This window comes from Aulonocara sp. 'chitande type north' Nkhata Bay, linkage group LG7, assembly GCF_057382095.1.
Source record: "Aulonocara sp. 'chitande type north' Nkhata Bay isolate Kocher_YH1m ecotype deep benthic linkage group LG7, A_spYH_male_GT1.1, whole genome shotgun sequence".
Taxonomy (NCBI): domain Eukaryota; kingdom Metazoa; phylum Chordata; class Actinopteri; order Cichliformes; family Cichlidae; genus Aulonocara; species Aulonocara sp. 'chitande type north' Nkhata Bay.
The window spans coordinates 39,731,303-39,744,488 of record NC_141350.1 but is presented as its reverse complement, the minus strand read 5'-3'; the positions used below and the strand labels follow the sequence as shown (position 1 = coordinate 39,744,488).

Here is a 13,186-nt window from a genome sequence, read left to right as displayed (position 1 = left end):
GAGGTTGGTGGGAAATAGAGATGCAAAGGTTTAAAAACTAGAAGCACAGATGCATTTTTTTCACTAGACTCTAGAACTGACAAGAAAGAAATGTAATAAATAAAATGTAATAAAGCATGCCAGAGTGCTTTATTTGACCAGGCAATGATCAATTAATAATTGACAAAAAGGTTGTGATTATTTGTCTGTCAAATCAATCCAGTGAGTAACTGTTAGCTCTAATAAATGGCAGCCACATTGGAAGCCTGTTAACTGATAAGGCCTTTATGGTACACTCCTGCTTTACTATTTGGATACAGTTGGTCTAATGGTGCATAGAGTCTTCTCAAATGACCAAATGAGAATGTTTAGAGCAGAAAAGGTTGTCGACCTGTTCAGATTGTGGAGATCGGCAGACTACATCAAACACTACATCAGCATCTTTGTGATAGTGTGTTTTTGTTAAACATGCTGTTAACTGCCACCGGAGCACCGTTACGGGGGCTAGATTCCTCTAATCACTGCCGAGCACAGCTAGAACAAATAACCAAACATGTAGGAGTTTTTATGTAACACAGGAACTCTGAACTCAGCTGCTACTCGTAGGAAACTACTCTTTGTTAAAGGCGAATCCCACAAGCCCGAGAGAGCTACAGCAACCATTCTCCGTGATGTAAACAACGTTATTTTGTTAGGAACGTTATAAAAAGCGCTTTGTCGGCTAAATATCATCATGTACAGTCAAGGTTGTTTTCTTCAACTAAGGGTGTTTTTTTCTGTGAACTATAACAAATTTATTTTTTCCAAAAAGGGAAAGAAATTTAAGTACATTCACTGTGAGCATGGTGCTTTTCTATTAAGTTTTACTAAACAAGCAGTTTAGTGAAAAATTTTCCTTTGATCATTTTACTGCTGTGTGAAGAGACAGATGGTATTTTGGTGCACAAACATTTCTCAAATTAGACTAAACAGGGATAAAATATGAAGCAGATTTTCTACTGTCTCTCTCTTTCTGTTTAAATGATTTGTAAGATACTAATAAGCTAAAGAAACAATTCTTGTTTCGCTATGCCTTATAATAACAAAACCAACAACGTTGTTCTGTGTTTTATGGTATTTTATTGCGTCTCGATTTCTGTCTCCAGATTTGTCCCAGAGACATATCTGGGCACACAAAAATTCCATATGCTGCATGTGGTCCCTGTAGCCCCCTGTTTACATTTCATGGATAAACAATATAGATTAAGCCCCACATTAAACCCCAGGTTTGTTTGTCTGGTTCTTGCAGTATTAAACACAGAAAATCAACCAGGGTGCCAATCTTCTCATCACACAGGCTCTGGATTTCTTTAATGTTTTATAGATAATGCCAGAGCTCTGTTTACGCCATTAATGTCTCCGTTTCTGTCTGGAGCTTTGCTTTGTTACCACAACAGAGCGGAGCTGGAACACCGATTCACCTTTTAGCTGTTTACTGTCAAACTGTTGCTTGGCTGGAGGTCATAGAGCTGAAAATTACCCGTGTGACTCCCCCCACCGCGCGCGCACACACACACACACACACACACACACACACACACACACACACACACACACACACACACACACACACACACACCTAATTAAATATTTAGAAACTCACATGGTGGCAAGTCAGTGCATGTAAGCATGTATAATCATGGTCACAATGACCTGCAGCATTTCAAACTGAGCATCAGAATGGGGAAAAGGTGATTTAAGTGACTTTGAAAGTGACACGTTTGTTGGAGCCATACAGGCTGGCCTGAGTATTTCAGAAAGTGCTGATCTGTTGGAATTTTCCCACACAAAGATCTCTGGGTTTATAGAACATGGTCCAATAAAGAAAAAAAGCCTCGTCGATGGCAAATGTCAAATGATAACGGCCAAATTGTATATGCAGGCAACGGGTTGATGCAGAGCATCTCTGAAAGCACAGCATGCAGAATTTTGAAGGGGATGGACAGCAGAAGGCTGCACCGTGTGCACCGTCTTTCAGCTCAGAACAGGCTACAATTTCATGGGCTCACTAAAATTGAACAACAGACGATTGGAAAAATGTTGCCTGGTCTCATGATCTTGGCTGCATCATGCAGGTGGTGAGGTCATGAAATCATGGATCCATCCTGCCTTGTATCAACAATTCAGGCTGCTGTGTGGAGGTGTTTTTATTAGCACACTTTTGGCTCTAAGCACCTTGAATCAGCCTTTGTTGTTATTTTGCGCCATATAAAACAATTCAATTGAACTAAATGTAACTTTAGTACCAACTGAGCATCTTTTAAACACCATAGCATACCTGAGTGTTGCTGCTGACTTCATCCATCCCTTTATGACAACAGTGTATAGCATGCTGCAAAGCTCAAATCATCTAAAACAGGTTTCTTGAACATGACAATGAGTTCACTGTACTCAAATAGCCTCCACAGTCACCAGATCTCAATCTCAGTGTTTCCAGCACCTTGTTAAATGTGTGCAATAAAGAGTTCTGAAGGGGGAAAAGTGGTTCATGAGGTGCTAGCAAGTTGCACTGTGTCTGGTGAGTGTATGACAGAAATATTTTGAAAGGCAGTTGCACAACCTGGTTATCAGTTAAACCGAACAATTTAAAAACTATGTTCTGCAAAATTTTCCCATCCATGTTTGATTTTCTTGCACTGCAGTTTTCCATCACAAACATTAGTGAACTTCTAAAGAAAACAGCTAGTTTCAAGTTCATTAAGCAAATTCCACATTCCACATCGAGATCACAGCGGTATTCTCTATATGATTTAGAAGCCATCACTTATTCAGAGATGCATTGTTGGCTATATTTGTGCCTGACCTCTTACCAACACTGTGGAGTTTTATCAATACCATAATATATATATAACAGCTTTCCGTAGCATTTCAGCTATCAAAAAGCATTGGTGAATAACTTGTTTCCCCTGAGAACCAGACGGCTCTTTGCTTCTCTCTCATGCTGTTTAACAGACTTTCCATTTCCTGTTGAGCTGTGACACACAACCACTCTGAACTCGGCTATTAAAGGGAGGGTTTCAGGCTGTTATGAATGTCTGTGCTTGTCATCAGAAAGTGAAATAACCAATTTATCAAAATATGTAACGCCCAGATGGAGACACTGCTTCAAAAAGAGAATTCATGGCCAAGGTTAAACTTTGCTCTGAAGTCATGCCGATGTTTACAAAGTTCCAGACTCACATCATCGCCTCCATTGAGAAGCTTGAATCATGCAGCCCAGAGGTCCTTATCAAATCTCTGGGCTCTAGTTCCCGTTTCCTCTCCCAAGCCACTGGGTCTCCAGAGAGCGCTCAACAAAGCCTGCTTCATGCTGCCTGGCAGCGTGGCACTTAGAGGTAATGGCCATTAAATGGAACTGTGTGACCAGATGCTGATTACATCTGGAGTTCAGGCCTACTGGTGTTGTATGAAAGAAAAGTACACAGATCATTAAAGATCAGTGGGGGCTGGATTCTGCAGATAGAGCAAACATATTCAGATTAAGATCCATTCTGACCTCTCTTGGTTTTTCATGTATCTTTAGGGAGCATGAGAAGGATAGTAGAGTTGTGATGACTTTTGAATGAATCCAAACTTATCACAACCCTTTAAGGCTGGCTCCAAATGTGAGTTCATCCATAAGACTTGTAAGGTAAAATGCACAATCAAGCCATTCACTTGAAGTTATGCTTATTGTTTTAGTGTCTTTTGGAGCATTTACAATGACACGAATTAACCGATTTATGCACCACATCTGTTCTTGTTAAACAAATAATATAGCATTATACATAACATGGCAATGGCCATCCATCCATGCATTATCAATTGCTTATTAGGGGCAGCAGAGGAGGCCAAGGTGTTTCCAAGCCAGACGAGACACTTCACCTAGGTGGCACTGAAGGGACAGATGCCTGAATCACCTCAGATGAAGGAGCTTCTCCCCTAATCTCTAAGGTAGAGCCCAGGTGTCCTTTGGAGGAAGCTCATTTTTGCTGCCTGTAACCAAAATTTCTATAGTCAATACCCACAGGTCATGAAGATTGGGAATGGTGGAAAAATAGATTGACCAAGGAATTTACAACTTCACTTTCCTGCTCAGCTCTCTCTTCACCTTAACAAACTTGTCTACATCACTGCAGATGCCACATCAATCACCCTGTCAGTGTCCCACTACACTGACCACTCACCTGTGAACACGTTTAAGACACTTAAATGCCGCCACTTTGGATGGAAACTTGAGTGGCCACTTTACCTTTTCTTGGCTGAGAACTTCAGACTTGGTACCAACTTTAATCCAAGTAGCTCGACTCTTGGCTGCAAACTACCGTACTCCAATATAAGCTGGAGGTCATTGCTCGATAACGCCAACAAAATCACATCATCAGCAAAAAGCAGAGTCGAGCTCCCGAGACCATCTGAGAACACCCTTCAACACTTAGCTCTGCCTAGAAATTCTGTCCATACAAATTATAAGCAGAATTAGGGACAAAAGACCCTTTGGTGGAGTCCAACTCCATCCGTGATTAAGTTTGACTGTTAGAAATGTAAACCAAGCTTTCATCGCAGCTGAACAGGGATTTCTTTCCTTAATTTTCAGAATTCACAAAACAAGGATGGATGCCAGAATCTGAGGCTTCAAAGCAGAAGTGCAGAAACCAGTAGGTGGCATCAACATGGATGTTTTCAAAGTTTTGTCATTTGCAAGAAGCCTAATTCACACTTAGCTGAAGTGCCACTGAAAAGTTGGTAAGCGTAGCACTGTAGCACATCAGTGCAGCACTGATAAAACAACAGTGGCTATTAGTCTAAATAGCAGTCATCGCAGTAGTCTGCAATGTCAGCACTTTGTGTCATGTGTAATTTGTTATGATTATTACTTTCAGTGAAGAATAACCCAGATCGGGTCAAATAAGAAAACAGACATTAGAAAGAAGCACTGATTCATCAGCACTTTCAAAGCAAACACACACACACTCAAAAATGTTACGTTTAAAATATGCATATGCTTAGAATGATAAACACCCTTTTGCAGATGAGCCCTAACTGGAAAACTCGACTCTTCAGAGGGCTCAAAACCAAATATACGAGTTACTGTAAACCCCAATTAGTGGCTGAACTGCACTGCATGCTTTAATGAAAGTGCACATGTCTTGAATCAATGTTTTTGTTTTGCCCATGTTCCCATAACTGGGTGTTAAATGGTGGAAAACACTAGTATGTGGAATCAGACTTATTTGATAAAGGATTCATTCATGCCAAGTGTGTTTAATGGCTCTAGTTAGCAAATGGAATGCATTTTTATTGCAAATATTAAAACTGGTTCCCATAGATATTTATGTAGTTTAATGAGTACCCGCAGCTATTCTCTTAACCACCCTGCAACTCTGCAGCAGCTACGGCTGTGGGATTTTCCTAATATTGTCTTTTGAAGTTAAACCAATTATACATCACCAGAGCAGCACCATATTTGACTTGTGTTGCTCATGCACACATTTTATAAACACAGTGACGACACTTAAATAAAAGTCCAGTGACATATAGTTTAAACAGCGTCACATCATGTGTCAAAGCTCGAAAATTATGGGATGCCTCAGTCTGTTGTGTCTCCACCTGACAGTGGTTTGGTTGGGTGAGTTTTGTGTACAAGGTCAAATAATTCTTTAGTAGCTGAAAGAAGAAGTCCGCATAAATTACAGATGCCTGGAAGCTGCTCATTTTATAAACTCATAATGTGTCAGGAGCTTGTGTCTTCTGTCCTTCATTTGGACATCAAATCTGTGTTTACTTGAAACAAAAATCTTGGCTTACCGGTAGTGGCTGGCATTAACTATGAGGGGATATATTTGTGTGTTTGGATTTGAGTGTTTTTCTGTAAAGAAGAAAACAGCCATGCCAGGGCCTGCTTAGCCAAGGGAAACTCTTGTTCTAATAGGCCTGCACACCAGGAGATACTGAGGTGGAATCACTAACATCTCAGCCAAAAACTGACAAACACACTCGCACATGCTCATGAGTAATTAAACACACTTGCATGCAGAAAAGCAGCATGCTGAAATGAGACAAAACAGTTAAGGAAGCTGTCAAATCGATCTATCTCTCAAGGGTTGAGGTTATATCTAGATGAAGAAAGAGGATAGAGCAATAACTCATAAGAGCATCATGACTCACGTCTTTCCCCTGTGAACTACTAACCCTAATCTGCACTCTTCACCTTCCCTTCACCTTTACGCTGACCTAATTTTAATCAACCAGTACCTTAGTCAAAAATGTATCTCTCACATGCTCACACTGTTTTAGCTCAGCTGTACGCAGTGCATTCAAGTAATGAATAGCTCTGTGTAACACGAGTAAGCAGAAAAGTCTGTAAGTACATCACAATCCGGGACTGAGTGAATGTTGGTATTTCTCTGTCTGTTGTCTTTAAAAATGTTAATAAATATATAATTTTCAAACTTAGCCCTTACAGTGGTACCATAAGTGTTATAACTGAATTATGCAAAGATGGATAAACAGCTACTGAGCATGTTCAGGGTGATATTTCTTTGCACATGTGCACCTAGACAGGCGATGACGTTTTATTGCTCTAATATAAAAACAACAGGGCATAATCATTACTTGAACTGTAAATAATACTTATACATATGTATCATATGTACCCAACATATGTATCATAAATACACAACATACCTTGACATGTTGGAGCTGCAGCAGCAGGTCATCAAGCTGGCTTCTTTTATCATCAATTTCAGTTTGCCGCTTCCGTTTCTCCTGTGAGACAAAGAAATGTAAGAGTTAAAAATCAAAGTGTTACTGTTGTAAAGTTGAGTCTTGAGTTTGTAGCATTTAATATTGCCTGAAAAGAATAAAAGTAATGATGTCACAGTAGAGCTGATGCTTGACTTCCTCTTTTAGCTGCTTTTCCACAGTAGATCATCTTCCTCCATCTCCTATCTCTAACCTCTTCCTATGCCACACCAACCCTCTGCTTGTCCTCATTCACTACATCTTCTTTTGTGGTCTTCCTCTTTTACTCCTGCCCGGCAACTCCATATTCAAAATCCTTTGTCCAGTATATCCATTCTCTCTCCTTGCCACATGTCCAAACCATCTCTGCCTTACCTCTCTAACTTTGCCTCCAAACTCAACCTGAGCTGTCCCTCTGATATACTCATTTCTGATACTGTCCTTTTATACATTTTACAGAAATCTATACATTTAATTGTCTGCCTCTATGTGTTAGTCCTGTGATAGACTGGCAACCTGTCCTTAAACCCTATAACGGCTGAGATAGACTCCATCCCCCTCATGACCCTGAATTGGATAACTGATCAAGAAGATGGATGGATTGTGTCTGAATTTTTGACTTATGTCCTAAAACATCTATTGTGAAATTTTGACCTTTTGGCCACAAAATTCAAAATTCATCTTGGACTTTGAGGCAATGTTCGTGCCAAGTTTCCAAAATTCCCATAAGTAGTCTTGTGAGATGTGAGATCTGAGGGATAAATGGATGAACAACTGGAAAACATAATGCCTTCAGAGACAGCTTTCAGCAGCGCCTAGGCATAAGAATACAATTGTTTTATTGATTGAATGTGTTTACATTTTAATGGTGCATTTCAATCTGCAAGACAAAGATCCCTTTGGGACAAGTTTAATGGAGAGATTAAGGTTTAAACAAATTCAGTTTAGAAGTGTGCAGAGACTGAAATGCGATACACTGTCGATCTCAGTTTAATAATGATAAGGTGTGGTAGAGTTTACTGGTCGAGTTCTGTCACGGATGCTCCAGTAAAGCCAGATTTTATTCATAGTAATTGTTTTTTCTGAAAAAAAAAATTCCACTACACTGTACGCTGTCCGCATACTGTACATATGTGCAATTAAATGTCTCCTTATGAAGACATGGGTAGAAATATGGTCCAAGGGGCATACACAGGAAGGAAGGAAAGTATTAGAGAGGTTGAAGGTGAAAGCTTATTGAGGTTTGAGAAGGGTTAGTGCTCACAAGCCATATAAAGAGCAGAGATTTGGCCTTGATTACTCCACGTGGCACTGTCATTGAACTTGGGGTGGGAAGAACATTCCTTTATGTGGAGATAAAGGATAAATAATGGGTGGGAGAGGAGGTGGGTGCATGGTGAGTGGAAGGTTTTAAGCTGAAAACAAAGAAAATACACACAAAAAACTAGAACGATTAAAGCATGCACATAAATGCATGGAAATGTACAAACAAAGCAGGTCCCAGTATAAGCCTGCTTGGGGATGACGAGCATGAGACAATGTGGATGTGTATGTGGCTTCATCTCTCCCACTCACTACTCTGTGGGAGTAGACTGAGGATTTCTGGGACGTTTCCTGTTGACTAAATATAGCCATAAGGGGAAACCCCCCAAATATGAATGAACCTTGGACCATTTCTCAGACAAAGTAAGTGAAGACTGATGCAGAATAGAAAAAAGAGGAGAAGGGAATACGGAGCTGAATACAATGGAATAAAAATAGAGCAGAGGAGAATTCAATAGATGTTATCAGGAAACAGGTGAAAACAGAAATAAAAGAGTCAATATAGAAACAAGATAGGTAAATGAAAAGGTTGGGGGACTTGTTGCTGTTGCTTGTGATGTTTCAGCATGTAAAAAAATACAATTCTGTTACTTTAAAGACCCTGTGACTGCTCTGCATCAAAATCAGCACCTCTCCAGCATTTTCTCTGCCTAAGAGTTTCTAATGTGGGTGGAAATGAGATCCCGGGCTTTATTTTTCCTGTACAGGGCACACAAACACTTTGGGCACAAGCACAAATTTTCCAAACAGAAATACTCAAATAAAATTGTCCTGGTAAATCATGCCAGGGAGTAATATAAAACTGTTACTGGCAGATTCTACATGCACCTCTTTGTTTGCGCACAACGTGTTACTGAGGGCTGCCTAAACATAAAGTTTAAGCGCAGAGGCCTCCCTGCCACCTGATCCGACTCACCAACAGGTATTGACCAGCTGACAGCTGACTGGCCTTTTTGCAGATCTGATAAAGTTTCTAATCATCGATCTTGGATCTCCAGCATGCTGCCAGGTGTACTTATGAACACCTTTACACTTGAACATGGTGTTTGTTACTGTAATCAGCACAGAAATCTAGTAACAAAACTCCACTGCGACCAGGCATGCTGTTCCCGAGAGGGCCACCGTAAAGCACACCACCAGAGACTCAAAGAAGATTCAGTCTTCTGGACTCTGTCAGTGCAAATGACAGCCAGAAAACATTCCCCAACAGCAAGATTACCTTCTAGGCCTTATAAGCACTTTAACAAACACCAAAGTCCCTTTAGTGGCCTATCCAATCCAATCCTATGTGTCTCATTTGGGCTGAGCCCCGTGAATGAAGACCTGGCGTCCTGAGTCAGCTAAGAGATTTGACCCTTGTATCCATTTTTCCCTAGAAGTCCCTTGCCTTGTGAGACCCTACCAGGTGCCAGTTGCCTCTGACAACAAAGCTACACTCATGGGTAGACTAAAGCGCACAAACCACCTTGATCCTTGAAGGGGTATCACCAAGTCTTTGACATAATTTATCAGACATCTGTTTTTGAGATGTTATCAAGGAATGTTTTCAGAGTGTGCCCAAAAAAAAGAAAAAAAAAGAAAGAAGAAGAAGTCTGCTCTAGTTATAAGCACACAAACCTTTGACTTTTTATTTTCATTTGCTTTTTGGTGTAGTCAACCACACTGGTTAGAATTAGGAAAAGTTCATACTTTGTGCAACAATATGTAATTTTGCAAAATGAGAGTTAGCTCAATTACTTGGTTGCTCATACTGGTGCAAATTTTAAATGCAATTATTCACGGGTTAATTTATGCTATAAAACATAATTAGAGGCTATAATAACAGCTTGAACTAATGACATGTGGGATTGTTTTTGAGAGGAGAGCGCATCTGAAGGATGCTCACTTATCACAACATTTATAGCAACATTCAACTGAACTCAGTGGTATTATATAACAAATTTTCCTTGGTAATATTTAGCAGATGAAAATAATGTCTAAGAAATGGAAAGTAGACCACACTTGAGTGAGTCTGGATGTCTCTGTGTATGTGCCTGCCAACTAAAGCTATTAAAACCCGGCGTCTGTGTTTGTGATAGGATAAGAAGTAGTTTGAGCAGGAGCAAATGCAATTTTGTGCCAAAGTGCGCACCAAAATTACCCTGCACTGACTATTCAGCAAACCCACAACCTCAGGTGTGCCTCTTTTCCAACTGTGGTGCGAACATGTTCATTTGGTGCCAGGAAATTACCAAATGGACCCAAGATGGAGCACATAAAAGCTACATTTGGACCTGCTCTTTTCAGAAACAAAGAAAAACAAGAAACCCCTGAAAAGAAAGGTGCAAAACTGCTATATGACTATAGCAGACTATCAGAACATATTATTAAACTGCACACAGGCTGTGAAAATATATACACCAAGTCTGAAGTCATTTCTCTCCCTCTGTCGCACACACAGACACACACATACAGGAGCAGCCTACACAGCGGCATGGTTCCCATGGTTGGCGAAGTACAGTCAGAGAGAGTAAGCAGCGGTATGGTCACCAGATGTCAGGGACTGTCGAGGACATGTGGTCAGGGAATGGGCAAAACACGCATGCCGGCAAATACACGCCCACATGAAAGACACAAAAGCAAATAGACTCACAGGCTTGAATACGTAGACAGAGAAAAGCCCACACTAATATACTCTCTAAATAAACAGCACTCAGTCAGTGTGTGTGCTTTGTACGTCTGACAATCATTTACTATATAGGAATGCATAAGCACAGATGATGGTTGACATCGCCAGATCAAAGATGGTTTGGGTGCCATTTGGTTTTCATCATCATATCCCAGAAATAAAATGTATAGAGCATCCCTGTCCACAGAAAAGCTCTGCTGTCATGTAAACTGTAGAACTGGCTACTGAATATAATACTTTAAAATAGTGGTTGGTTGCTAAATAGAGAACATTTTTGAGAGACCTGCAGAGTTTTCTTGACAATGCAGTAATTGCTTTTGTGTAATGTTAAAAATGGCACTCGAATTACCAAATTTGGTGGAATAACTTTTACTAATTTTGAATAGATAAGTCTGTATGAGTCTGAACTGTAACAGTAAAAGAATGTCTTCAATAGAATATGAGGGCTTAATAAAAAGTGAAATAAGTTTTTTCCCTTGTGGAGTTGAACAGGCAGGAATAATGACCCCGAGCCCCGCTCTGTTCACTGTACTCTCTCCGAGTGGTCACATCCTCCTCTTCAGAAAAATATGTTGACATTCTTGGTGACACACTCATGACTTCCCACACTCTGACTCACAGTGTTTGGCCCTATTTGGCTTACAGGGCAGCTTGTATGCAGAGCGTATATCTTTTTTGTCACAGTCTAAAGGGTGAAGACATTTGTGTTCAATGACTTAAATGATTAATCTCCAGTGTACAGTTTACTTTAATTTGTCACAGTTTTGCTGGTGTGTTTAACCTCACAAGACAACCAAGTGCTCTTGATCGAATTTTCATCCTAAAGAGCTAAAATTTCGGCAGTGAAGATGAAGTCAAATGTCAGTTGTCTGGTTACATTTCCTGTAAATTTAAGCTCAGCTCAGTGAACTCTTACTCTTTTTTCCTGTTCAGTTGATAGGAGAAGAAAAAAAAGAACTTAATAGGCATAGTAGTCGACATCCTACCAAACTTAATGTTTGATAGGAGTTTCCTGTGAGGGACAGGAAGTAATTGACAAATTACACGATCCTTACACACAGATGAACAGCAATCACACCCATCACAGTCACAATCTGCGATCACACCAGAATTTAACTTACTAGATTTTAAGTGAATATTCATCTACTCATACACTTTACTACCCAAGTAGAGTCTGTGTGTGCGCAATAGTAGTCAGCACTGGGAGCATGAATAACACATTTTATACCACTATTTAAAATGCACACGTTTTGTCTTAAATGATTCAGGGGTGGGGCTGGAGCCAATCTGATTGTTCAGTCTGACGTCACTAGCCGTGTCTGGGTCTAAACTCCGCTGCAGCTCCATATATCAAACGATCACTGTGGCATTACTGAGAGTTGAAAAACTGTCTAAAGTCTTTCATCTTTAATAAAATGATCAGCGTTCTGCTCTACCAGGTGTAACAATTGAGTTTAACATCCAGGCATCCATGAAAACGGAATTTATGACATTTAACGGAGTTAGAAGTTAGCAGGGAGTTAGCTCGCTAGCTTCTTTCTAAATACAATATAGCATGTCCTGACTGCGGGGTTTTGGAAACAAATTAAAACGTACAGCTCTGCTATCACTTCCAGCATAAATGAAGACAGAAAACTAAACAGCAGTGACGTTTGTAGGGTTACTGAAGTTGGGCTAGCTGGTATATAATGATGTGCTACGTGACCGCTAGCGACACAGCTATGTTAGCATAATATAAACAAGCTAACTTTTTTTCCCACTCGATAAAAGTTAATGTGAGTGTTCTCGGTGGTCAGGAACAAATGTAATCGCATGGCAGGATGCTGTAAAAGGACCAAACTTCAGCCAGGAGAACAACTGAGATAATCCATCCACAATACGAGGTTAGTCATTCATATACTGCTGCATGGGCTGGGCTGTAGTTACATCCTAAGGTTTTAAAAACTGAGCTTAAATAAATGATTAGCGGTAATAAAAGCCGAGGGAGGTCAACAGTGATCACTGACTGTTTTAGGAGCTTTCTGAGATAAAATAGAAGAAAATACATAACATTAAACATGTTAACAACACAAAAGCCATATTAAACGCAGACTACTTTAGACCCGGAAGTAGGATTCGTCGCGTCATCACTGAACAACCGGATAGCAGCGGTCCCCAACCCCCGGGCCACGGACTGATACCGGTCCGTGAGTTGTTTGGTACTGAGCCGCGAGAGTTGAGGCTCGGGTGTGAAATGTATTGTTTTCAGAGTTTTTATCATTAACTCAGTTTCCTGTGTTGTAGTTGTGTGTTTTATTTTGAAAGAAATGTTTATGCGTTACCATAGCAACCAGAAAGCATTAAGGGTCAGAGAGGAGGATGTTACTCTCAATGTTGTTGGCTCGTTTCAGGAGGATGCTGGTAACAAAGTTACACAATTACACAGTGAATTCACATTTATTATATTTACAAAAT

General features: G+C 40.2%; 1 protein-coding gene across 3 annotated transcripts in view; it reads right to left on the bottom strand.

Annotated features, from left to right (window-relative positions):
• Positions 1-13,186, bottom strand: part of palm2akap2 (PALM2 and AKAP2 fusion) — a 100,815-nt gene that overhangs the window by 68,650 nt on the left and 18,979 nt on the right. For all 3 annotated transcript variants that reach the window (XM_086300344.1, XM_086300343.1, XM_086300345.1), the window contains one exon: positions 6,685-6,765. In XM_086300344.1, the coding sequence (XP_086156470.1) occupies positions 6,685-6,765 (81 nt within the window). The remainder of the gene's footprint in view (positions 1-6,684; positions 6,766-13,186) is intronic.